This window comes from Coturnix japonica, chromosome 1 (genome assembly GCF_001577835.2).
Source record: "Coturnix japonica isolate 7356 chromosome 1, Coturnix japonica 2.1, whole genome shotgun sequence".
In the NCBI taxonomy this organism is placed as follows: domain Eukaryota; kingdom Metazoa; phylum Chordata; class Aves; order Galliformes; family Phasianidae; genus Coturnix; species Coturnix japonica.
The window spans coordinates 150,394,140-150,420,437 of NC_029516.1; the positions used below are offsets into that span (position 1 = coordinate 150,394,140).

At 41.7% G+C, this 26,298-nt stretch overlaps 1 protein-coding gene and 2 long non-coding RNA genes across 9 annotated transcripts in view; 2 read left to right on the forward strand and 1 right to left on the reverse strand.

The window, feature by feature from the left end:
- The first annotated feature begins 711 nt into the window (after positions 1-711).
- LOC107308140 lies at positions 712-24,980 on the forward strand. The gene is made up of 3 exons (XR_001552653.2): positions 712-1,467; positions 10,909-11,017; positions 23,245-24,980. It is a non-coding gene; the product is annotated as an uncharacterized LOC107308140 (long non-coding RNA).
- The window catches only part of LCP1 (lymphocyte cytosolic protein 1), a 37,685-nt gene continuing 17,306 nt past the window's right edge, over positions 5,920-26,298 (reverse strand). For 4 of the 7 annotated variants that reach the window (XM_032442096.1, XM_032442092.1, XM_032442097.1 and 1 more), the window contains exons 2-17: positions 21,653-21,743; positions 20,249-20,400; positions 19,049-19,178; positions 18,296-18,428; positions 17,807-17,888; positions 16,448-16,613; positions 14,763-14,905; positions 13,246-13,272; positions 12,811-12,906; positions 12,098-12,293; positions 11,425-11,503; positions 11,057-11,171; positions 10,044-10,177; positions 9,464-9,587; positions 8,871-8,995; positions 5,920-7,382 (exon numbers count right to left, since the gene is read on the reverse strand). In XM_032442096.1, coding sequence (XP_032297987.1) covers positions 7,250-7,382; positions 8,871-8,995; positions 9,464-9,587; positions 10,044-10,177; positions 11,057-11,171; positions 11,425-11,503; positions 12,098-12,293; positions 12,811-12,906; positions 13,246-13,272; positions 14,763-14,905; positions 16,448-16,613; positions 17,807-17,888; positions 18,296-18,428; positions 19,049-19,178; positions 20,249-20,400; positions 21,653-21,719 — 1,902 coding nt within the window. In that variant the 5' untranslated portion in view covers positions 21,720-21,743 and the 3' untranslated portion in view covers positions 5,920-7,249. The remainder of the gene's footprint in view (positions 7,383-8,870; positions 8,996-9,463; positions 9,588-10,043; positions 10,178-11,056; positions 11,172-11,424; positions 11,504-12,097; positions 12,294-12,810; positions 12,907-13,245; positions 13,273-14,762; positions 14,906-16,447; positions 16,614-17,806; positions 17,889-18,295; positions 18,429-19,048; positions 19,179-20,248; positions 20,401-21,652; positions 21,744-26,298) is intronic. The other 3 variants (XM_032442094.1, XM_015851778.2, XM_032442093.1) reach the window with 2 other exon arrangements.
- On the forward strand, positions 15,604-16,516 carry LOC116652760. Its single transcript, XR_004305942.1, has 2 exons — positions 15,604-16,002; positions 16,152-16,516. It is a non-coding gene; the product is annotated as an uncharacterized LOC116652760 (long non-coding RNA).

Sequence of the window (26,298 nt, forward strand, 5' to 3'; positions counted from 1 at the left end):
GAGAAATGAAGTGGTCCTTAGCCCTTGGCTAAGTGTGTTACAGGTGCAGAGAAAAGGAACAAAATCTGTCTCAGTTTCATCCATGCTATCTTATGTAGAAGGTTCTTCAGGTGACTGGTTTTGTTCCATAGGATGTTCATTACGGAATAGGACCAAGGAGTGAATCCACATATGCCCTATTGGAACACCAGGGAGCCAACACCTGGATGTGAATGAGGATATTCTATTATTTGACACTATAGGAGTAGCTTAAGATTGTAGCTCTGTAGCTGGGAGAAAAATACCTGCAAGCAACCTCTGAGTTAGATAGGATGGATTAGGATTCACCCATCATCCACCTCTAAAACAATTCTAGAATGGTCCAGATAAGAGACAGTGCTTCAGGTCAGCAGGCAGCCATGACTTCAGAGATTGAATACAGTCCTGGCTCTCTTTTATTTAGGTGGGCAGATATATCCTAGAAAGCCAGACTGCAAAGTTTTAGGTGGCCGAAGTCAGTAGAAGTGAATCACCTGGTGATTGTGGGCTCTGTGATCTCTGCAATAATACACAAACACTGAAAATCACCAAACTGAAAACGTGGGGTTGAGCTCAAACTGGACACCCAAAGGAAACAAACAAGCAAACAAATAAAAATGCTTACAGAAAGCTAAGCCACTGACACCTCACCTAGATTTTGTAGTTCCTTCTTTATCTTTTCTAAATGCTGTTCAGAGAAACATGAAGTTTGTTTAAGTCCCACAGGCCATTCCCAGCATGAGAGGTGGGCAGCGCTCTGTTGCCGTGGTTGATTTTTAAACTGATAGTTCAGAGGTTCTCCAGTCACGTAGGCACAAAAGAAGCTGCTGGTAAATGAGAAACTGCAGGAGACTAAACTTGGACATCAAGTTGTTCCCAGCTCTGGAAACACCTGATGCACAAATATAAATGTAAAGAAAAATTAAATCTACTGAGAAAGATGGAGCAGAAGATACTGAAAAAAATAGTGGAATAGACTTACAGGTAACAAAGGATCATTTTCATATATATCTTAACATGATAATTAAGTGGTAAAAGGGACTACTTTAACGCATCTACCTGAGAAGGAAATTCTGGACCAGTGGTAGAAATCAGACATTTCTGTACGTTGACTGATTTCCCTATGGGTTCTCCAGCTTGTCTGCAAAAAGATGGCTCACATCATGTTCGAGAGTCACCATTTGCTTAGTTCTTTCATGGTATTTATTATTATTGTTTCCGATATGTACTGGAGATATTTCATAAACCTACATGAAAAAAGATACAATGGACATCTGAAGAAATCGAAGGTACTCAATGAAATTCTGAGAGAAGGATGTACCCAAGTCCTGTGGTTCAAACACCACACACCAAAATGCAGTGAACAGAAAGGGAAATGTAGGATGGAAGAAGTGAGAGACCATGAGTGTATCCACCACTCTGAAAGCTTCTCAGGGCTCACGGCTCAAGGTAAGATGTGAAACCACTGCCTTTCAAACATGTGCTGGATGTTGTTTATTTGGATCATTTCTGCTTTTTTCCCCCTTCCTTTAGTGTTCAAACTACACAAACAGTATCTCACCCCTCACTTACACAGTCTCAGTAACAAGGATGTGCACAGCATACAAAGGCAGCATCACCAGTTGCCATGCTGGGGTCATTTAATGGCAGCTCTGTACCTACCACAACTCTTACTCCATACCATCATCATGACCTCAAGAGAAGTACCCAACGGGAAGCCTATATAGAGGTTACTGGCCATGAGGTTTGTGCTCTGATGAGCAACCACCTTACACACATTGACTACTCCCAAAGCATCTTCATAAGTAAAACATCTGACATAAGGGATGGGAATGTATTTAGACACCAAACGTAAGCACTGACTTTCCCACTTTCACTCAGCTGTTAGGGATTATCATTTGTCCTTTGGCGTAGGTTGGCATTCCCACCATCCACTCATCTCACCCCCTCAGATGAAGAGATTCAGTGCAGACTGTGGCATCTAAGCGAGACACCTTTTGCTGCTTCCATAGGCACTGCAGAGAAATGAGCACTTTCAGGGAGGAATCATAGAATCATAGAATCACAAGGTTGGATTTGAAAGCACTTTGAAAGCTTCCTTTCTCGAGGAAATATATTTTTCTCCAGTTGGGAAACTCATCAAAACCATTCCTTTCCAGCTCCTGATGAGTCAGCACTGCCTGCTGAAATGCTGCTTTGTCAAACATTCCAGCTGAGTTCAAAGTTTTTGCTGCACCTGAATTAATTATTATTGCTGCTGCACTGAGCAGACTGTGGGCTATACTGAACTGGTGCCTGCATGTATTCATGCAACAGATGAAACCCAAAGCCTTGCAGTTGTACTGTGTAGTCATATCAGCATCCTTTGAATGTTGTGCTGGGGTTGTACTTCATACAGATGAGGCTTTGGCAAATCTTTTACTATATGGTGGTTTAAGACAGGAGGGCCACAAATCTGATCAGAGAGCTGGAGCACCTCTCCTATGGGGACAGGCTGAGAGCTGGAGCTCTTCAGCCTGCAGAAGAGAAGGCTCTGGGGGAATCTCATAGTGGCCTTCTGCCACTGGTGTCATCCCCCTGCCTCTTCTTGCTTCATTAATCTATAATGAGTCCCACCAGGGATAGGCACCCAATGGGTCCATGTGACTTAAGCAAAATACAAGAGCCAAGTGGGTCAGTGCTCTTCCTCTTGATTCTTTTAATTCAGCTTCAAGTGCAAAATTAATATCCTGAAAAATATTTACAGGCTTTTTCCATTTTTTTTGGTTCATTATCACTATTAAAGAGGCCAAAGGTAACCAGCTAGCATCCTTGCATGAGGCAAAGGGTGACTGAAATCTAACTAAACTCTGATCCCCATGGCTTGCTATGTGGTGCAGCTGAGGGCTGCTGCTCATGAGCCACACGAGGATGCAATTAGTTTAACAGCCCTTTATTATGAATGCGGCAGAACAGAATTAGAACTCAATTTACAAGGCTCCCTTTCAAACCCATTCAGCTGTTAAAGCCGCATCATCTTTCAGCTTTCCGAGGCATATAATTGATAAATGGTTTCTCCCTGCACACCTCAGCTCCTCATCTTTATTCATGAACCAATTAATCTCCGTAGGACACTGATCATTTACATACATGGCCAATGTCACCAACCTCTGTCATTTCAGTCTGGAAAGAGTTTTGCAGAGCACGAAACCACCAGGGTGGCAAACTGTGGTTTATCTCCAGCTGCCTGTGCTTCTGGCATTTCTCCCTTATGTCAGTCCCAAATATAATAGTCCAATTCTACCTGTGTTAGAAAATGATGGGTTAACCTGGCAGAAAACGAACCTCTCAGCCCTGTGTGAGTGCTGGTGTGTGACTGCTAGATATGAGCAGAGCCTGAAAATACACGTTCGCTTTGTAGGTTTTGAGTACTCACAAGTTTCCCCCCACCTATTTCATTCATTTTTATCCTTTCGTTGCAGTTTAGCTTTCCAGGTCAGCAAAGAACACGCTGTAGTTCAATTCAGCAGCAAATTGTGTATGCAGGTTGAGGAGGTGAGGATTTGTCAGCGCTGGCTGAACGCTTCCCTCATGAGCTCGGTTTCCTGAAGGGCTGTTATCAGCTTCCACCCAAACAGTGCGTTCCCCAGGTGACTCATGTTTTTTGCTGCCAGTAGATATTGATTTATTTGCCAGTATCTCAACAGCTGGCACTTGAAGTGTGACATTGTTAGACAGAGGACATCAAGGGGAGCCACGGGAACACTTGGGGAAGGTGCCGTATGCACTGTGTGCAGTGAGCGTGCTTTGGCTGAAGTGCAAGAGGATGGATGTACACACCTCTTTCCCTCTGTAAGTCACTCCTAAATTAATGCCTCCTATTTATTTTGGTGAAAACTAGAGGAGATGGTGACCCACCACATCCACTGTTTGGTCTCCATAAATATTCAGTAAGTGTTGGTGAATGACAATGGGTGCAGTTTTTTTTCCAGATGGAGGAATTCAGTGACACACCTTCTGCTTCATACGCACTTCCATGTCGTCCACCATTCTGTCAGAGTGCCCCTCTGCTGCCATCTGTTGCACAACAAAATGTAAAGGAATATTGGTGGGAAGGTTCAACCTCTACTGTTATACCACCAACATCTGCCTCTGGCATCGTGGGCCAACATAATAAAATAAGAGACATTACTTCCACACACCTTTTTTGTGTGTGTACATATCCATATACAGATAGATATATAGCCCTGGAGAAGTGATCCCTGTCCCTGAATGTCCCTGAATGTATCAGCAGATATTCCTTGCTGCATTCCTTTAGATCCTTGACACATGCATTTAATGAGTGCCCACCCTGGGGGAGCTCAGTGCTTCTTAAGCATTATCAGTTCTGTGGCTTTCTGCCCTTTACACAAATTTCAGACATATCTTTACTGTTGAGCGTGTGGCCTATGGGAATACAGGCATTTTTAGGCTTTATTAAGGATCCGTGATGTACTTTCCAAGCAGTAATAACTTGCACCCTGCAAGGAAATTGGGTTTTACTTGAGGAGAACGAAGACTCTGAGGGAAGGAGCCAGGAGAATGATGTGATTTTTGTGGTGGCAGAACTGATCTGCATTAAAAATATGAACAAAGTAAGAATTGAATCAGATATTGATCCTAGTTAGTAGAATTGTAGAATCACAGAATGGCTCGGGTTGAAAGGGATCTCAAAGACCATCCAGTTTCAACTCCTTGCTGTGGGCAGGGCAGACTTTGCTTACCCTAAGGTATATAAGGTCCACTGGTACCACCTTAGATTGGCAGTTGTGGACACCAGCCCCTGAAATTGTGTTCTGCCCTTGCAGGAAGGAGTGATGCCCATTCATTCCCATCTCTGGAGGAAGCAGAAACCTGACTTCATCTGTACGAGAGCACGTGCTGTTGGTATCCCCTTTCTAAAAGTAGCCAGGAGAGATGATTTACAGCAAGGTGTAAAATCCTCATCATGCACCTAATTATGCTCTACTGCACCATGGGGAGATATTTCTTTCTGAGTCCATCTGGTGATGAGACCGTAACCTAAAGCACGTGGATTGATTGCCCTCATGGTTTTATTCTTCTAGTTAGGGTAACTGCTGATGCTTTACTTTTATTCAGATGAATATCTAAGCCTTTTAGAAGCTTGGAAAATGATGATTAATAGCGCAAGGCAAATCAATAATGGAAGTGCTTACAAAGCTGGCTTGATTTGGGAGTGATCCCACAGACAGCTGCTTTCTCTGAGAGAGATGGAAAAAGTTGCACAAAAATTCCAAGCCCTACCCCCTCTACTCCCCCCTCCTCCCCCCCCCTTCATTTTTGGTGATGTTTGTCATGAGATTAACTCATTCAGGAGCAAGCAGGAGCTTTATTACAGGCTGCTATTACCAGTCCACAGAAGCAAAAGCTCAAGTCCATTTCCAAAAACCCCAAACCAACCCAAGTATATTAGTTAAACTGAGGTGATAAGTGAAAATATTTATACACTTACAGTTACAGTTACAGTTAGTCCCACATGTCTGGGTCTGTGACAGCTTTATATTGCACAGGAGACGAGAGATAGGGATGAAGAACTGCTAAGGCACTCACAGCAGCATCTCTGCCGACAGATCTTATTCCCTTTTGCGTGCTGATGGGTGCCGGCACTTTGCCTAGGGTTAAATATCCCAATTTTTCTCCATTTCCCAAAGGAGAGCATTTTCAGAGCTCACTGTCTATCAGTCTCTAAACCTCCAGAGAAGCGATGCCATCTTGCGGCTAGCTGGCACTGCTGCACTGGTGCCAGGGCTCACACATACTCAGCAAAGCCACAGCACTGCTTGGTTAAATTTGTCCTACTTTCAGCTATGGGATGCACAGTTCCCCATCAGCACCCGCTCTGCTCACAGCAAAGACCGCATGTTTGGCTTTATAGAACACTTTATTTGGAGAGACTTCTAATATCATTGGATATCGGCTCTTTATTAAGGCAATTCTGAAAGGGTTGGGGGATGGGGGAAGGGGGAAAACAAGACTGTATCAACAGGATCGCATTAAGGCAAAATTCCCTCTTTCTGCATTTCACCACAGCAAAATCCACGTGAAGGCCAAGACAGAAAATGACTCACACCAAGGAAGAGATTCAGTGCAAACACCCGTTGGCCATCCATGGGCAGGGTGAGGTCCTCAGCTGGGGCAATCTGCAAGAGCCCTGGGAGCTGCTCAGCTGAGGATCCTGGCCTGGGTTCAGGGAAGCATTGAAATGTGTGTTCCATTTATAACCACACATTTAAATGCTCTTCTGAATCAGGGCCACAGCCCTTTGAGTGCAAGTCTGAACAGTTCACTGTTTAATTTTCATTCAGTACATAAATATATCATTCTATATCTCTTTGGTTAACTTCTTACCTCTGGTTTGTTATTGCTACTAACTGAGTGTACCCCCCTAGTTTGCTTAACACACTTGTCATCTCCATCATGCTTTGCAAATCTGCTTAATTTTTAAGTGTATTATGGCATGAAAATGAATGATCCTTTGGAGAACATTCCCCGCAGAGGCTCCAGAGCTCAGCAGCTCTTGGAGGACCAGGGTCCAGCATGGTGCTGTGAGCAGTAATGTAGTCTGTGAGTAATGCCAGTGATGGCAGAGGCAGAGCTTGCAGGTAAAGATACTGCACAGATCACACACCTGCAGCAAACAGCAGACCCACACACTTTCCTCTTTCCATCAGCATTTCTTAAGAGGGTTTCCACCATTCCAAAAAATATAGTCACTAGTACTTGCCCTGGTTGAGGAAACCCGTTTTGCAACCCCTAGTGCAAACTGAAGGAAGTACGGCAGAAGCACTGCCAGAAGCACAAAGACATTTCCAGGCAAAAGCAGTATACAACATTTCATAATCCTAAAAGCCATCTGCACATCCGCAGACAAAGATCTCCAAGTGACCTCTGCCAGATAATCCTGGTACGCATTACTTGGAGGTTATGTATAGGCCTCCTGGAAACCTCATTCAGGAATATGAAATGGTTATATCTAGCAAAGTGGAAAGTAAGGCAAAGAAATCAAGCATATATTTCTATTTGAAATAAAACATTTTCTGGATACACGACTTTCATGTGATCTGGCACCATGGATAATATTCATGCCTTAGGAGCATGAGCACCCTGCATGTTTCCTTGATACAGAGAAAAGCATCCAGTTTGAGGGAATCTAAAGAGTGAATACCAGGCATCAGTGCAAGTCTCTTGTGCTTTAAACTTTCTTCATTCCTTTCCCCATAAGGCAAGCAAACACCGTCATAACCATTTTGGGCTTTACTTCAACCAAGTCTTCTGGGAGGGCATAGACTCTTGCTCCAATTTTTCTCGCCATGGAGATGGCATACCTGCATTGCAAGTGGGGAAAAAGAAACCACAAAGAAATAAATCAGTGCAGAAGCATTAATATTCCCTTTGATAAGAAATTTTTTCATGATTAATACTCAAGTGGGTTGGGAACTTTCTTAGTGGCTCACCAAAATTAAACTATTCTATAGGAACATGAGAGCCATGGTCATAAAGCACTAAATATCTCGTAAAAGATAGAGTATGGGCACCTGATCTAACTGTAGGTGTCCCTGTTCATTGCAGGGGAGTTGGACTAGATGGTCTTTAATGGTCCATTACAGCTCAAATCATTCTGTGATTTCTATGAGTCTAATGTTCTTTCATGGTTAGAGCACTGACTACCTGCAGTAAAGGTTAAACTTGTCTGAAACCCATTTAGTCTCCCATGTCCTGAAAGATTATCCTGACAACACTGGTCTTGCTCCTTTTCTCATTGCTTTTCAATCTCTGTACATAAATAAATTCACAAGGAGGGAAAGCACGAAGCTGATGCTGGTGGACATCTGTGTTGTTGGAAATCAGTGTTCAGGGACTTCTGCTTGAGTTCTACTCAAAATTTGTGATCTGACCTTTCCATAGCCTGTTCAGATCATGTCATTGCAGGACTACTGGCTGATGTCCTGTGGGTATCTGTCTTCTATCTTTATAAGAAAAATGCTACAAAAAAACCCAGGTTCTTTCCACTGCAGAACACATTCGTCTGCAAAATCCCCTCACAAATGCAGAGAGACACTCATGAGGGAAAAAAAGGTAGGGAAAAAGTCAGAGGAAGACATGAGCTGAGGGATGGAAAAAATGTAGTACAGGGAGGATCGTAGAGAGGACAGCAAGGAAAGAAAGGAACGGATGATAGGAAATAGAAGGGTAAAAGAACAGTGGGAAAAGTCTTTATAATAAATATTTGCAGCTGTGATTGCCTTGCAGTCATCCTTTCCTCTTTTGTAGCTGTCAGAAAGCAAAGGAGAAGCTAAGCTGATAAGAGACTGGGAGGTGATCCATGTAACTCTGACAGGACAGGGGATGATGTCCTCAGGATTGCTTCCTGCTAGGAAATCATTTGCACTCCGAAAAGACAGTTTTTCAGGCATGAGTCCTGTCTCCCCTTTCTGCATTAACCATGTCCTTGTACCACCTGTATTTCACTAATCAAGTATCATGACCTCTAATTACTGGTTTTCCTGGCTTACGATTGTTGGCCTTATTCCTCATCTCCAAAAGAGTTTTAAGTTTAATGAGCCAAAATAGGAACTTGGGAAGCCAAGTGATTTTGATCTTGTGAAGTGAATGATAAATCAGGAATTGTGACATTATACACTTCATTTCCAATGATAGCCTTTTTTAGTGCCTAACTTCTGGCCTGCATGCTTTTAACTTTGGAGGTTCTCAGCTGAGGATGTGCCAAATGAGAATGATAGCAGAGTGGTTTTGAAGACAATCAGGCAAGCCTGAGCACAGAGTTAAAAGGAGTTGTGTCACTTGGAACCTACTTAGCATTATTTAGCTTCTCCTCATCATTCAGGTCCTCTGATTTCAGGAGATCGTATTTGATTGATCCTGGTTGAATGGCATCAATGAGGTCAAGGACTGGCATGCTGGTGCTGATTTTGCCATCCTGCATGGATGAAAAACACAATTAGATGCAAGAACAGGAAGATATATCTCTCACAAAGACAGAGTCTGGGCTCCAGAGCAATAGAAGCTCATCTACCATTGAGATCTCTACGAAGTGCTGCTCAGCATGATTCTTCATCTAAGGCAGACTCAGAAACCTTTCATGGAAGGGTTTGATACTTTTCCATACTTTGATTTCATGCATCAAAATGGCATTGAAAGTGCTTTCTGTTATGTTTATATCATCTTTCTACTACCTTTCCGTAATAAAGGCCATTGAATAAAATCTACATATCTGAAAATGCCCTTAAAAGGGAATGAAAAATAACTAAACACTGTACTCGATTATATGGCAATGTAGTGTGTGAGTATACGCATACATATGCCTGCATTCACACCATGTATATAACACGCACAAACACATTGCAGAACAGATTCCTGAGCACAAACTTCTAACAAAAATCTGTACCTTGAAACTGGAGATGGTTGAATCCTTGCCAGCTGCAGTCAGTGTTTCATTGACCCAGTTGACAATGATTTCATCATTCACCTTCTCTCCACCACCGATATCTTCCAGAATACTCAGAGTGTACCTGAAAAGGAAAGCCAGAATATTCACTCAAAGTCTGCCATAACCTCAAACCCAAATAGATCAAATGCACGAACCCATTAGACCTCTTAGACCCCCACACACTCAGAGAATGTATGTATTACAACATAACACGCTAATTCATCTAATGTTTCTTATTCTCCACTCCTCAATACAGAGACATTTCATCTTGTTTTTCTCTCTTCCATGCAACGAACATTCATTCATACTATATGGATGGTGACAATAACCTCCTACATGATTTGGATGTAATGGCCCTGACCTCAAGATAATGTGCTTCATGATCACATCCCTAACTAGGTTACTCTGTCTCTACATCTATGTGCAAACAGATGAAAGAAAAAGCTGTAGCCTGTAAATCCTTTTTGTTAATAGTATCTGGAAATCATTACTATGCCAGCTGTGTCTACACTCCTAAGCTTGTATTTGACTGCCATACCTCCTCATCAACTGCCAGATTAAGGCCAGTGTGAGTGTACGGTTTCCTTCATTCAGATCTTGTCCAGCGATGCCAACAAGGGAGAATTTGGCTTGGTTTTTTCCCAGTTCTACTGCATAGTTGCAGTTTTCAAGCTGTTAATGACAGAATCAGTTAATAAAGTTCAAAAATATGGAAAGAAAGAAGTGGCTGACAAGACATCCTCTATTACTGTACATTCTTTGGATCACTTAGCCCATATCCTCCTGGGCAAACTGGTCTATCCTTTCTGACAGATAATACAGACAATATAGATAATATTTGGCTACCAGCAGCCAGCACCATCCCAAAGATACTAAGATAAGAGTCAGCGTAGAAGGAAATGTTATACTTCATCATCAGAGCTCATAAAACACATTACCCTGGGAAATGTGAATCTGCAGCTCGTGAGCACCTCCAGCAACATGGCACTGCACTGAGACAAAGGATCAATGTCTCAGCCAATAATTCAGGTCAATTAATCACCCCACCCTAAGTGGATGGAGGTATTCACCCAGACAGATGGGAGAAAGCTGTGTATTTAGCAGCAGCTTTGTGATCGGCTCTTGAGGCACCTGGTCAAGAATGCTTATCGTCACTGTCTTCATTTGATGTAGAGGGCAGTGGTCCGGACAGCAGCAATTAAGCTGGTGCCATATGACTCACTCTGGAAATACATTACATTTGGTGACTAAAGCAGTAGCAAAAGTGGTCTGCAAATACAGTTTTCAAATACTGATACAAAAGGTGTCAAGTCTTTTTTACATTATCAGTCCTATTCACTTGTCAATGGAGCTAACGTGAGTCCAATGGAGCTAACGTGAGTCAAACATGTTTCTTTTTTCAGGGTGAAGAATTATTCACTGACTAGACAAAAGAAAACCATGTGATATGTTATACTTGGGGCTGGAGAGCAACACGAGTGCTGGTATTGTTGCTGTAGATATTCCTTGAGGGTAAGGCATTGCTATTGGGGCTATCCCAGCTTTCTGTACCTTTTTCATGTTGCCACCTAGTTTAGGATATGGTGGTTTGTTCACTCTGTTCCAGTCTACTGGCACTTTGATCTTCTCGTAGAGCTGGAAGATAACCAAGGCATCTGACAGATCACTGAAAACAACAAAAAAGATAGATTACTGACCAAATAAATGAAGGAAGGTATTCGGCTGAACCATTAGTACAGGTAAACTTAGTTTCCTAAATAAACATATGTATGTGTATACACACACACATATATATATATATACATATATACTTTTGGACCTTATATGCATATTATTTTAAGGCCTAAAAGTTCTTTTATGTTTTCTATAAACAACTTTCTGGCTGCATGTATTGCCTGAAGTGTAAGGCCTCTCCTTACCTATATAAGTGATTTACACGCGGAGTAACGCCCAGGGAGTTCATCCAGTTCCTGAATGTCCTCTCTTCCCTTGTCTCACCTAAAACAACAGATCTATCAATCAACAGGCCTGCACACCACAGCACTCCAGTAAAACAAATGTCTTGTGATGAAACCATAATTCAGAATTTACAGTGCTCTGAACAATAAACAGAATGAGACACTGGCTGACAAGAGAAATGAGAGAGCACAGTGCATGTAATATTTCTTTGTGACCTAGATATTATAGTATTTAGCTACATTGGCCTTGAAATGCCTTCAAGAATTCAAGAGCCCATGCCCTAGAATAAACAATTTCATTATGAGTTTTTTGAGAAACTTAAAAATAATTGAAAATATAGATTTATTCTGAGAATAAATAACCAGAAGCTCAACAAATGACAAACACATTGATGGTCCTGACCCTAGCCCAGAGCGGGCAGGTATTAGGTTTATGTAAAACCATATTCTTAAATTATGCCCTGAATGAAAGGAATGCCAGATCAACTATTATCTCATGCTGAGAAGCATGCTTTATAGTCCACGGAGGTTCAGACATCCTACAGTCATTTTCATCTTTAACATATCATGAACTCAGAGCTGGAGATTCTGCAGCTAGATGCCCAAAAGCATTCTTTATGTGCACTTTCCTTACCTTCAATAGAGCTCCAGTCGATGTCCTGGTTCTCTGGCTTATGCAGGGCAGGGTATTTGTTGAACAAGTTGGCAATGAATGCCAAGTTCAGCTTTGGGTTCCCCCGGACCACATCAGTGGCTGTGACAAACTGCCGGCACCCCAGCCGCTCTGCCTGCTGCAGCATGCACTCTGCACGCTGCACATCGTCCTTCTCCTGTGCCAGCCAAAAACAGAGATGGAGCCACATCAGCATCACCCCACAGCCCAGCACTGTGTGCACACCAAAGCTTCAGATGATCTTTACCTATAATCCAGCTATCCTGCCATGTTTATTTTAGTTATACAGCACATAAAAGAAGAAGGGTTGGATAAATTCCCAAATAAATACATTTAAATATACTTGCTATATGTTAGTAGTTCATTAGTGTGGTTTAAGAGCTGTTGAATGGGGTTTTGAGCAACTTGCCCTGGCAGGAGATATCTCTGCCCATGGCAGTAGGGTTGGACTAGATGATCTTTAAGGTCCTTTCCAACCCAAACCGTTCCCTGACTCTCTGAATATTTAGAGAAAAGTAAAACACACCATTTATTTATTCAGCTTCTGAAACATACAATCATGCTGCTACACTGAGTTTTCTTGTTTTGTTATCTCGATGCAACTTTGTGTTGACCAGCAATGCAAGTAACAGACAGAAAATATTGGCATCTACTCTGAACTCATCTCATCTTACCCTTAATCCTGACATGTCAATAGTAATAGCTGGAATGCCTTCTTCATCTCCCTTGGGGGCAACTTGGTTCAGCAAATGGTAATAAGCTCTGGAGTCCTGTAACAGACAGAGAAATTAAAGGGAGAAAAATTACATCTAAAGCCCAGATCTTGCGTGCCAGCGCTCTCTTGAACAATGTGCACACATGCTTCATTTTTATTACATCAATCATTGGACTACACAATTAAATTACTAAAGCTAGAAGCACTTAACAATCCCCATTTTATGCTGTGTTTGCCAGATCCACTTCTTCCCTAAGCCAATATGTATACACTACTGAAAGCTAAAAGCATGAGGCAAAATGCTGCATTGCACTTATAAAAAGGACAGCAACAATAAGGAGATGTAAGAATTGATATGATACAAACATCAAATTAGATATAAGAAAATGTATACCTTTATAATGCTGTAGAAGTCAGGCTGCTGAGCATTTAATAAAGGAAAATGCAGAAGGAGAAAGCAGAGGTTTAAAGCAGATTTCAAAGAAATGCTGGAACAGTTATAGAAGAGAAAGCACAACTTTCTAGGACAAAAGTTGAAAACAACAGCATCAGTATCATTATTTTTTCAGGCAAAAGGGCAGGGACAAGACAAGAAGTTCACATTTTTTATGTAGCATCCATGTATGGAAAATATTAATCTACTCTCAAAAGTAACTCAAAGAAGAACTGAAAACAAAGCTGTGTGTTAGTGTAGAAGGACCTGACTGCAAAGAAATATTCTTCAAAAATGTAAAGTAGATGACCTCTTTTTTTTAAAAAAATTTTTTATTGCTTGTTATATGACAAATACCATTTATTAAATATTTTTATATTCCCAAAAATTCTTTATACCCACTACATTTGGAAGGTGGGTATTCATACCAGAATTGAGGTGGAGGGATGCTTTTAGAATCATAGAATCACAGAATGGCCTGGGTTGAAAAGGACTGCAATGATCATCCAGTTTCAACCCCATGCTATGTGCAGGTTGCCAACCACCAGACCAGGCTGCCCAGAACCACATCCAGCCTGGCCTTGAATGCCTCCGGGGATGGGGCATCCACAGCCTCCTTGGGCAACCTGTTCCAGTGTGTCACCACCCTCTGAGTGAAAAACTTCCTCCTAATATCTAACCTAAACCTCCCCTGTCTGAGTTTCAAACCATTCCCCCTTGTCCTATCACTATCCACCCTCATAAACAGGTGGTCCCCCTCCTGTTTATATGCTCCTTTCAAGTACTGGAAGACTGCAGTGAGGTCTCCCCGGAGCCTTCTCTTCTTCAAGCTAAACAAGCCCAGTTCCTTCAACCTTTCCCCATAGGAGAGGTGCTCCAGCCCTCTGATCATCTTAGTGTCCCTCCTCTGGACCTGCTCCAAGAGCTCCACGTCCTTCCTGTACAGGGGGCCCCAGGCCTGTAGAAACTGAACTCTCGGCCTCCAAGAGGTAAATGCGTACCTTATTTTCCAACTGTAAACATGGTGAGTGTAGTTTGTTTTTCAGTAGGATTTCATTAGTTGCCCTCTCAGGCAGCCTATGAAAAGATGAAGAAGACTCCATGCTCTTCCCTTTCCACAGATATTCTGAGATCAGTTTCACACCAGTGAACCAAAAATGTGTTACAACAGAAAATTACAATGTTGTATCATTCTCAAACTCCCCTATTGTCTTCCCTGATGCTTTTTTCTGTGTGTCTTTAGTCATGCTAAATGACTCTTCCTATGCTGTACTGTAGGAAATACCAAATGGAGGAACTGGAATACAACCATCCTCTTCCTCCACATCCAGTTAGTTATACATCTGGGTAGGACAGCCTGGGTAGCCTTCCAAACCAAAGTCTAGGGGAATTTAGGGACATTTAGTGATATGTGATCCTTCTGTGGATGACGTGGTTTGGGGTGTGGAGAGGCTGTTGTTGGTCAGTGTTCTTCATACCTTAATATCTGAGCTGAAGTTGTTGACCTTGTTGCACCCCGCATTCTCCAGGTGATAGTTTGCCCACCTCAGCAGCAGCTCCTCTGGAGACAACCTCATCAGATCTTCCAGGCTCTCTCCTTCTCTCAGAAGAGCAATCAAGGCTAAGTAGGTATAACAGAAAAAAAAAAAACAAAACAAAAACAGTAAATGTCACATACTGCACTATTTACTTGTTCACAGAATTCCTTAAAAATAATAATAATTAAAACAAAACAAAAAAACAGCAGGATGATAGGCAACAGGCAAAAACTGCAAGTAATATTCTGATTAGATATGAGGAAAAATAATTGGCTTCATAAAGAGATTATCACTGGGGTAGGCTCATCAGAGAGAGAAGTCGTCTGGATAAGGGATCCTCGTGGTGTTGATCATGGATTGATTTTTGGATTAATGATGTCTTCTACTTTTTTCTTGGCACACGTAGTAGCAATGTCCACAAAAAGAAGGTAAAAAAGATGATATTCAGTAGGTGGCGTAGCCCAGAGCACCATGAGGAAATCAGACAGAAAGAATGGGATGGTGCTCAGTAACAAAAATGGAGCGAAATTCAATAGTTCCATGTTGAAAGACATTCACTGGGGAATTAATATGAATACCAGCTATTAGCTAGAAGCTTCTTATTACGAACAGAGGATGAGAACAACCTCAGTGTATTAGATGTCTTTTGAGCTAATCTGAGCCACCACATGACATAACCAGGGAAAAAACAATCATGATATTAGCCCATACCAGGTATTTCCCATAGATTTTGGGATATTAGCTGCTCACAAAAGCTCTCTAAATACAATGTCCACATTCAAAAAGGAGAAATTTCACCTGCAACAGCTGTGGAGGAATAAACTATCGGGGAAAGAGAAAACCCAAAAAAGAAATCAAAATGATAATGGCTGACAAACTAAAGTCTGAGATGAGAAATAAAGGAAAACATAACATTATGGGAAGAGAGCCACTAAGCCCGGTAAAGTGACCAGCTTCACCATTATTGCTTCACAACAAAGGAATAAGAACTGGGAATTCTAAGAATGAATCCGTCTGGCTATGAAAGGGTTAGAAGGGTACAAGAGGTGAAGCAATGAAGGTGAAATCTGCATGGTAACAGGAGGAAAGTAGCACCACTGCAGGTTGATCAAACTATCAAACACAGCATCAATGGACTGCATGCACAAATGCAAGGCCTTCCACTGAAGCTAGTTCATGGGTAAGCTGGTGGTTGGATGACCAGACCAGAGAACCTTCAGACAAAATTATTCTATGATTACATAAATCAAGTTTTCCAAAGAAAGGGAGATGTTTGGCACTGGTTTCACTAAAAGAAAGAAAAGCAGTGTAGCGTTTCCTTGATCCCAGGTTTAGACAGAATGAATTCTGTGTTGACTAAAGTGCCAAAACACCAGTACACCTGGATGTAGACCATCACACCCAACTCAGTGAGCATGAAATTGGCTTGGCACAAACAAGCCTACACATAGCCTTGGAGCCTGGAGTGCCAGAACTTGTGGAGAGCAAGAGAAATTAGAGCAGTCAAGAAGACAGACAACAAAGACTTAAATAAAACATTGAATTAAGATAGTTTTTAAAACAGTTGTGCTGAGAAGAGTGTTTAGTAATAACAACAGAGCACTGAAACCAAGAGCCACACATACCTTCATTCCTGCTGATTTCAATGTCAGCAAAGAGTCCAATTTTGATGACTTGCCATAAAAGACCCAAAACCAGATAAGGTTTGCCTTCTTTTAAGTCTTCAGCTCCGATGTTAACAACATGGCACCCAATGGCTGAGGCAGAGTTCAGGGCCAGGTTCAGATTTTCCTAGGGAAGAAAATATCTGAATGACATAATAATGGAGAGCTGAGGGAACAGGAATGCAACTTTATGGAAAAGCCCTTACACCCAAGGTACAAATAAATTGCCAATTGGCAAAGTATACAAAAATACAAAAAACATATGGTCATAGGAATCAGTATAAACCTGTTGTATTTTTAACCCCACATTTCAACCGTGGGTAGAACTGTTCAGGACTCATTATTTTCTGTTTGAACATTGGGATGTGAAATCCAGAGCAGGGAGTGTTCAGGGGAAGCAAAGGGCTTATGTAATTCATAGTGAGGGGCAGAAAGAAAGGTGATATTTCATGAATGTTCTGTTCCTTCACCACTTCCTTACCATTTAAAACAAAAGGTGTAAGTAAATCTGAACAGTAAGTCTGCAACATCTAAAAAGGAGGCTTGATGAGCAGGGCAAGTAAACGAGATGGAATAGCCCAGCAAATACCATTTTTCACACAGATTTGCAACTTTCAAATGAATTTCACTGCTGCTGGCAAGACAGGTAGATTTGATTAGCCATAAAACACAGGGAGAGACACGGTGTAAATTTTCATAAGCTGGAAAAATTGGAGCATTTCAAATTAATTATCTTTTCTCCACCAGACAGCTGTAAAAGGGTTAAGTTAAAGTGGAAGCTGTATTGATCGAATCATGTCTACATGTGACAGGGATTGATCTGGGCTGCATCACTAAGCGATGCTGCTGACCAAAACGATTATAACTGAAAAATGTGGTATACAGCATAAAAATCCAATTTAATGGCTTCTGAGCTTACGTGAGCCTGGCTAATGTTCCATCTAATCAGGGTAGCTGAGGGCTAAACTGGGTTAGGTTCACATTCATTCCATATATCTATTTATATTCTGTGCCCTGTTATATAGATGTCGTTCATATAAAAGTCTCTCTCTATGTACTGCTGTGTGAGAAACGTAATAAAGTTTAAGCAGGTGAAAATTTATTTTTTGTCCAGTTTTTAAATTGCATTTATGTGCAGATGATAGAAATAAAGAAAGGATTCAGTTCTCAAGGTGAAAAAGCACAGACTGTAAAGGACAGGCAGAGGTTCTTGTTCCATCTCAGGCCCAGTGCGCCCCATAATACTGCCTGGACCATAGCTGATATTTGGGTGAGAGCATCCTATGTGGAGAAGCAAGGAGTCCTGTTATGTTTTTGTACCTGTATGGTGAAGGGTGTGAGTTTCTTCTTGTTGATTGTTCTCTCATCAATGGTATCTGGGACTGAAAAGTTGATCATCTTACTGGAAACAAAAGAAAATACAAGACACTAATAGTGACATGCAGATAGAGCCTTTGTCACTACAGGAGAAGTCAAAGAGCTGGAGGGTTACTACACAAACACAGTCATCCTCTGCCTTTTCCATTTGCACTCATTCATGGAATTCTCTAGCAATTATTTTGAGTCACATACTATAAACGTGGGGCAAGGATACCATAATGTGAAGTTGTAGAAGATTATTTTGTGGAAATTCCCATGATAGCACTCAGTATCTTATATTACTTCACATGAAACCCCAAAGTCCTCGAACAAAAGTTAACTACTGGGGTCAGATTTCACTGACTTCTCATTGGAATGGTCTGGAGGCAAAGAAAAATCCTCACTGAACATTAAAGAAGTGTAATCTTTTTAAAGAGAAATATTATTTACCAAAGCACAATGCCATCACCGACTGCCTGGAAGAGATCATCTGTTTCTGGGTTCATTGGGACCACGTGTTTACAGTCAGGGTCCTTCTCAAGGGCTTTATTAATCCAGTTGACAAAGGCATACTTTTCTTCCTCTGTGGACACAACATCAAACCCATCCATTTGCCATGTAACATATTTACCGTCATTTTACTTACAAATGTTCATAGGGGAAAAGAACCTACTAAATCTGGATGTGACCAAACAACAAACTTCAACGAGGGAAGAGGGCTCTGAGGAGACAGGCAAAAGTATAAGCTTGTGAAGCTGAAGGAAAGATGAAAAAGGACGTACGGGATGACTGACTACAGCTGCTGTAAGGGAGCAGAACTTAGTCTTGACACAAAGGGAATTGGGGGGAGCATTTGTTCTGTACAAATAACTAACTCAGCTGAGTGAACCAGACAGCTGTGTAACTGCCCATCCCTAACTTAATCAGAGAATGCAAATATATGTCTTCCTCAGTTAGCCAGACCAGCATGGGGGTGTATAAATGGCTCAGCCAACCATAGAGAAGAAAAGCTGAAAAATGAACAAAATGAGATGACAAGTGCAATGGGCTTGAGTTTACTCAAATCTCCATACTCCTTCACACACAGAGGCCCTGATGGGGTCTTCCCCACATTAGCAGAAAGGTCAGGAACCATTTGCTTTCAGATTTACAGAGGGAAACATTTATTCCTGATTGTTACCAGCACAGGACTCCTGTGCTTACCTGAGTAAGAGTGCTGTGTGCCAGCACTGGACTGCTCCGACGTCCCACCGATAGCACAGATCCCCTCCTTCTTGTTGATTTGTTTTCGGAATGATTTAGCAACGTCGTCGCTCTTCAGGTTTTGGAAAATCTTTCAAGCACAAGAGACAATTTTAGATTTGCAGAGAGTTAAAGCAAACTAAAACCATGAGCTCTTTGGCCATGAGACACGTCCCCTCTTCTTTACACATGGAAGAGCACAACTTACATGTTATTTAGCGGGTATGGGGGAAAGTCTGTGTACCCACTCTGATACTTTCAAAGCCATGAACAAAGACCAGCTCAGTAACAGAAACATCTATGGCATGAAACTGTGGAGCTGAAGTCTGCAGGAGGAGCACCTCTGAAAGTTTCAGTTTGAGAAAAAGGCAAGCAAAAATCTGTTTCTCCACCCTAACTGAAATCCCACTGTTTTGGCATTTTTGACCCAGTTTAGACCAGAGAAAGAACAACTCATTGAAATTTCTTACAGACATGCAGCCATAGCATTACCTCTCCACAACTTAAAACCAAAAAACCCCCATCCTGCTGCGTTAACCAAACCAAAAGATATTAAGACAGTTCAATATGCAGCTGCACTCATTTAATTTGTCCCAGTTAACTGCAGGATTTCTAGTTCAGTTACATCTTCCTGTTATCTTTTCCACTGGGGAAAACCTCAGTGAAACGATGCGCTCATGGCTCTCCTGTGCCCCAGGGACCACCATCGTCTGAGTATCAAGGATAATGAGAATATTCTGGGGAAAAACAAACATTTACCCGCAGAAAAGGCTCTTTCCGGGGAAAACAAATCCTCTGCTGATGCAGTGAACTAAAAATTCCCCAGCTAGTTCTATCATGGCCTCAAATTGTGCCAGGGCTAGTTTAGGTTGGATATTAGGGAACACTTCCTGTCAGGAAGGGTAGTTAAATACTGGAATAGACTCCCCAGGGAGGTGGTTGAATCGCCATCCCTGGATGTGTTTAAGAGCTGTTTGGATGTAGTACTCAGGGATATGATTTAGCAGAGGGTTGTTAGAGTTAGGGTACTATGGTTAGGCTGCGGTTGGACTTGATGATCTTCAAGGTCTTTTCCAACCTGGGTAATTCTATGATTCTATCTTTCAGAAGTTGGTGTGCTTTTATTTCTGTATTTATTCTCTGAAATAACATGCCACTTACTGAAATAAATTCATCAAAGCTGATCCTGCCATTCTCTGAGGTTGTCAAATTCTGAACGAGCTCTCTGGCCTTATATCCTGGGAGGGGGAGGTTGGCTGCCTTCAATACATCTGTTAACTCATTGGCGTCGATGAAGCCGTTCCCACTGACATCTGCAAAGATTAAAATGGACATTTAAGATTCTCCATCAGTTGAATGAAATTTTCTGCGCACGAAGGCTGCTGTTTTTATTTCACCTGAGGAGGTATACATTATGTATAAAGCTCTGTTATTCAGATGTCCATTATCTTCAATCGCAAAATGGTTACAATCATCATTTAACATACAAAAATTCACAGTGGTGAATTTACATGTTTTAGACATAATAATATCATAATGATGCTACAATTAGATATATACAATGGGTATACCGACAAACACGTAAGCAATCTATGGAAAGACTATCCTATACTATATACATATGTATATAGTTACTTTTTTAGTATTCACTTTTTATAGATCTGTGAGTATCTTGTTCTGCACTCTTTCCCCAGAGCAGAGGCTGAGGTGATTTCAAAGAAGCGGGTGTCAGTTTCCTGCGTGGTGAGCTGCAACCAGCCACCACTTGTTGCATGCTGCAAAAAGAGCTGAGCTCAGATAAATACAGGTTGCAGAAGGTATCTGATCTATCTCTGGTCCAGAAAAGGTTCTGGATTTGGAGTGGGAAGCATATGGAAGAGGAACGAATACATCCTTTTAGCCTTTGCTTTGGGTACACTGGACAAACCCCATGCCCTGGTGTTCCAGGTTCCCAGCCTGGACTGCTGTGTGTGCTCAGAAATGAAAGCATCACTACCTGAAGTAGGAAGGACAGCTGGTCAACACACAGCCCAGCAAGGCTGATGGATCTAATGGCTAAAGTAAGGAAGTGGTGAGAAATGCGAGGCCCTCTTCTTAGCATTTGGATAAGCAGTGACAAATCTGCATTACTTTAAGGGAAAGAAAGCAGAGGGGAACTTTGAACCTTGCAAAGGAAATACATATTTGAAAAGTAACCAGAGCTTAAAAGGCCACAGGAAAGGGACTGCACATTTTGTAGCTATTTGCACGTTTGTCCCCTCCAGGCCATTCCTCCCTAGTAGAGGTACTTGATTTGCATTTAAATCAAAATCTATTCCCTTCCCAAGGGTTCCTCTGGAGTAAGCAGCATTCTTAAAGCATTTCTGTTCAGGTTTCCAAGCTGTATCCCCAAATCTGCTGCTCTGTCTGCAGGATGCTGCATGGCGTGCTGTGGTTTTGCTGGGAGCTCTGCAGAACAGGCAGGAGACTCTGCGGTTTGTGATCAGCGCTGCTGGAAGCTCATTTCACCACAGCCAGCTGGTTTACCAGCAAAGAGAGTTCACACTCACGGCATCTCTCACTCACCCACTTTGCTGAACGCCTCGCGGAGCTCCGCCATCTCCTCCTCTGAGAAGTGCGCTGCCGATGCCATGCTTTGCCTCTTCAAGGTGCAGGTCTGCAAGAGGAGAGCACACATGTTCATGGGGTGCTTCCTTGGGCTTGTAAGCATCACAAAAAAGAGGGATTTTCATTACGGAAATAATAAGATTTTTTTTTGAGTAAGCAGCATGGATCGGAATTCTCAAAGCAGATGAAAACCTTCTCTGCATCCTGAAACTGAGCAATGGATTAAAGCCTTGAGTATCTGAGATAGAAGTCTATGCCACTGCTGTTGTTTTGCCAACTCCTATTCATTAATCCCAACCCACTTCACTGGAATTCAATCCTACCCCTAACTTTTCTTCATCATGGAGAGAACAAAGTGACGTTGTTCCTTGCAATTCCCCCTTTGGAAACACTATTTCCCATAACTTGTGTGCTCCCTTGGCCTGCTCCTTGAGCTCTGGGGTGCAGATGACCCTCGCTCTGTCCATGCAGAGTGTTTAGGTACTTGCTCACTGAGATGTCTGAGGCTGGCAGTGCTTAAATAACACATGGCTGAAGGAAAATGGCATGTCTTTCCCTGCCTCAAAGCCAGGAGGAAGGATGAGACTGGAATTATTTGAGTTATTAAAAAAGGTGCCTGGAAATTCAAAGTTTGCTTCTGTTTGTCACAATATTCACCACACTGACAGACGATACACACTGTACCTACCCCACTGCTTTTTACTGCACCTACCATCCCTCACACCACAGAGGAAACCTTCCAGGAGGCAGGCAATCTATCATTCTGTGTTTGTGAGAGTGACTCCAGTGTCCTATGTCTCTTTAAGTATTAATTACCCAGTCAACTATTTAAATAGAATACAATGGAAACATGAGCTGATCTTGGAAATAAGTGGCTGTAGTTGCAGCGTTTAAATAAAATAAAATAAAATCAGAAAAGAAATTAAAAAATACCACATTGCCAGGCAGAAAACAGCAATGCATTCTGGCTGCTAGGATTCCAAATTCTATAGAAAGATTTCCATGTAAGAGTTAAAAAATGACAGATTTGCTACAGCCCTCTACAAACACACGGTATATCTGGCCTTCAGATTTAATACTCCTAAATTCATGCATTGATTCCTTCTATCAATGAAGAATACTATAGAAATGGGTTTGAGATTGCTTAAAGGCAATTTTGTGTGGTTGACTTTTTGTCTGTTGTCTCCCTGTAGTATCACGCTTTAGCTGCCTTATCACTTTGATTTTAGATATACCTTACAGAGAAATATATGTTTATTCACAACAACTTCTATAAGTAGAGAAATGCAGCATAATCAAAGGCTATTGCTTTCAGGGCCCACAGATATGTGTGAAGTTTTCAGCACAATGAATGATAGCTATTGTAATACTACTATAAAATTGGAAGTGATTCTAACAACCGTATATTTGTGGACAATCTTGAAGTTCTTTTCTCAGCCTTCAGTGGCAGTCAGGTTCTACTTGTCTCTTATGTGTCTGGACCTTAACATGGGAGTTTTGGGAGCAAAATCCTTCCTTCTATTAATACTTATTATTAAAATGTACCCTAGGGTCTTGAAGGAACTGGCTGATGTGGTTGCCAGGACATTCTCCATCACATCTGAAGAGTCGTGGCTGTCAGGGGAAGTTCCTTGTGACTGCATGTAAAAAGGGACGTGTAAGAAAGAGGAAAGGAAGACCTGGAGAACTACAGACTGGTGAGAGTCACATCTGGGCCTGGGAAGCTCATGGAGCAGATCCTCCTGGAAGAGATGTTAAATCAGGTGCAAGATGAGGAGATGATCAAAGGCAGCCACCATGGCTTCAATAAGGAAAATCATGCCTCACCAATCTAGTGGCCTTCTACAATGAAGTGACAGCATTGGTGGATGAAGGACGGGTAACTGATGTCACCTACCACTATGGGTCCATCCTGAGCTAGTACTTTTTATTATCTTTATCAATGACATAGACAGTGGAATTGAGGGCACTCTTAGCAGGTTTGCAGTTTGCATCAAGCTGAGTAGACCCATAAAACTCAACAAAGCCAAGTGCAAGGTGGTACACTATGGTCAAGGGAATCTCAGATATGCATACAGGCTGGGTGAAGAATGCACTGAGAGCACCACTGAAAGAAAGGATTTGGGTGTTCTGTTAGATGAAAAGCTTGAAACAATCCAGCAGTGTGCACTTGCAGTTGTAGCCTGGAAGGCCAGTTGCATCCTGGGCTGCATTTCTAGATAAAATGAACAGACATAATAACCAGGAATTTTCCTGATCGCCTTTAGATCTGTTAAATACAGAGAATTCTATTAATAGCACACATTTTTACACCTGTGTATACTAACAATATACAGTAGAATGAGGGGCTTTGCTGCAGTAAACCCTTCTGATATCCATTTTAGGCCAATATGACCCTCTCCCTTGCAAATGTGGCTACATTTAGCAGGACTCTGAGCTCAGGTCAAGAACGTGTCCTACATCACCCACAGACTGGTTGTACTTGGGTGATGGAGGAACCATTACTGTTGGTTCCAAAGCACAATTGAGTTATACAAAATTGAAAGTCATCATTGTTTCTGAAATTGTTCAAGCAGTAAACCACAGCATATGGAAATCAAGAGAGAAAAGGAACTATAAAAGTCCAAAGCATTAAACAGTGACAGAAAATGAGCACATGCATTTTTAAAAGACTTCTTTACTACATGTAAGCTGTATACTTTGCTTAAGTCATTAAAAGTAAAGCATGTTTGGGCACATAGAAATGAAAAATGCTTTTGGAAAGTGGTGTAGGAGACCAGGTGCAGTATTTTCTTTCTGATTTTATATGCCAAGAGTAGAGCAATTCACTTCTAGAGGTGAAATACTTTCAGAGCCTTGCTGTCCACAGTGCAAACTGAAATCCCTTGGGCACCCCATCAGGAGGGCATTCAACAGCTCTAGGTAAATGACCCAGTTACTGATAATGCACAAGGTACTGCAAGAAGATGGTACACATCTCTGATCCAAACTGTTTGCAAATCAGTGCAAGACAGACGCAGAGAAAAGGTGCAGAAAATGATATACAAGCAAAGGAGTACATGTGGATATGAAGAGCAATGTGAACAAGTTGAAACAGCTTCTTTCAAGGAGCAAAGGGAATACTGGCTGATGAAAAATGGGTGATGTTCCTATTTGCCACAGAGTAAGCCCACTGTTGCAGCATTACATTTCACAAACATACACGTAGGTACTCAGAATCAATGTAACTGTGAGGTTTGTGTCAATAAAGTTGAATAAATGACTACTATCCAGTCATTTTATACTATCATGGCTTTATTTCATTAATGCTCTAGCACTGTCTTAGTAATACAGTCCCCTCTAAATAGCTGGAGAGTGATCAGATAAAGGTTTACATGTTTTCCCTGTCATAGAATTTCCCTACTTTGTTTTGCCTTCTTCTTTTCAGACTTGCTTTTTGACAGTGATGTAACATCGAGAAATTGCCTCTTGCAAAATACAGCTTTAGAATTGCATGGGGAAGCAGAAGATGGTGCTCGCTTCAACTCTCGTGCTCAAAATTGTGTAATCTACCTTATTACAGTTCACAGCTCCAGCTCCAGCCCTTTACTCTTCTTGTCCCATCCACAAATTCAGCTTCCAAATGTCTGCCTTTCTATAAGGGTTGGGGAGCACTTCCCCAGCTCTTGCTTTTCTAGCTGATTTCAGAGCCGTGACCTGTAACCTTCTCACGTACAGCCCACCTTGAACAATGCCAAGAGCAGGTGGAAATAAAAGACGTGCCCCTAGAGTCGCCTAGAAGCTCAAGATAGATTTGAAACATCAGATCTAAGGAAATAGGGACTATCTTGAACATATCTGTTATTTGCCCCATTCTTGCATCCTTGAGACACTTCTCATTTCTATTTGTTCATGGGAATATCACTAATAGGACTTCCCAGAAATATTTCCTTCTATCGTTTTCTCACAAGGTTCTGCAAACAAGTCCATATATCCCCTAACATTGCTACCACCTCTTTTCATGCATTTCTGTTCATATCATGTGTCTGAATCAGTGTTTCCTAAGCATGGAAGGACCAAGGAGGAGACAAGAGAGATCTATGAGTGAGGCTCTTTTAAATGTTTTCCTTCTGGTGAAAAGTGTTGACATCCTTGGCCTCATCAGGGAGTGAAAAAAAGAGAAATTACTCCGTGGATCTCATGCTGAAAGAAGAATCAATGTTATAACCACAACAGCGTAACCTAGAACTTCCTCAATTTTAAAGTTTCATCTTGCACTCACTGGCCAAAATGAACACCTTTAACTAAAATGACAGAAGAAAAATCATCTTGTTGACAATCAACAAACTCTTTTGCATAATTCAGAAGAGTTTATCTCACAGTGTAGCTTCAAGTTCTTTGCCTGTGTTACCATCATGCACATCTTTCATGTATTGATTAGTACCTATTGTTATTCCAGCTCTGAGTAAAACAAAGTGCTTGTATCCCTGCACCAGCAGGGTGAACCATAACACACCCACAGCCAAGCAGCATAGCAAGGTTAACAGAATTCTCCAGGTTGGACGTTAGAAAAAACTTCTTTACAGAAAGGGTAGTTAAGTACTGGAATTGGCTCCCCAGGGAGG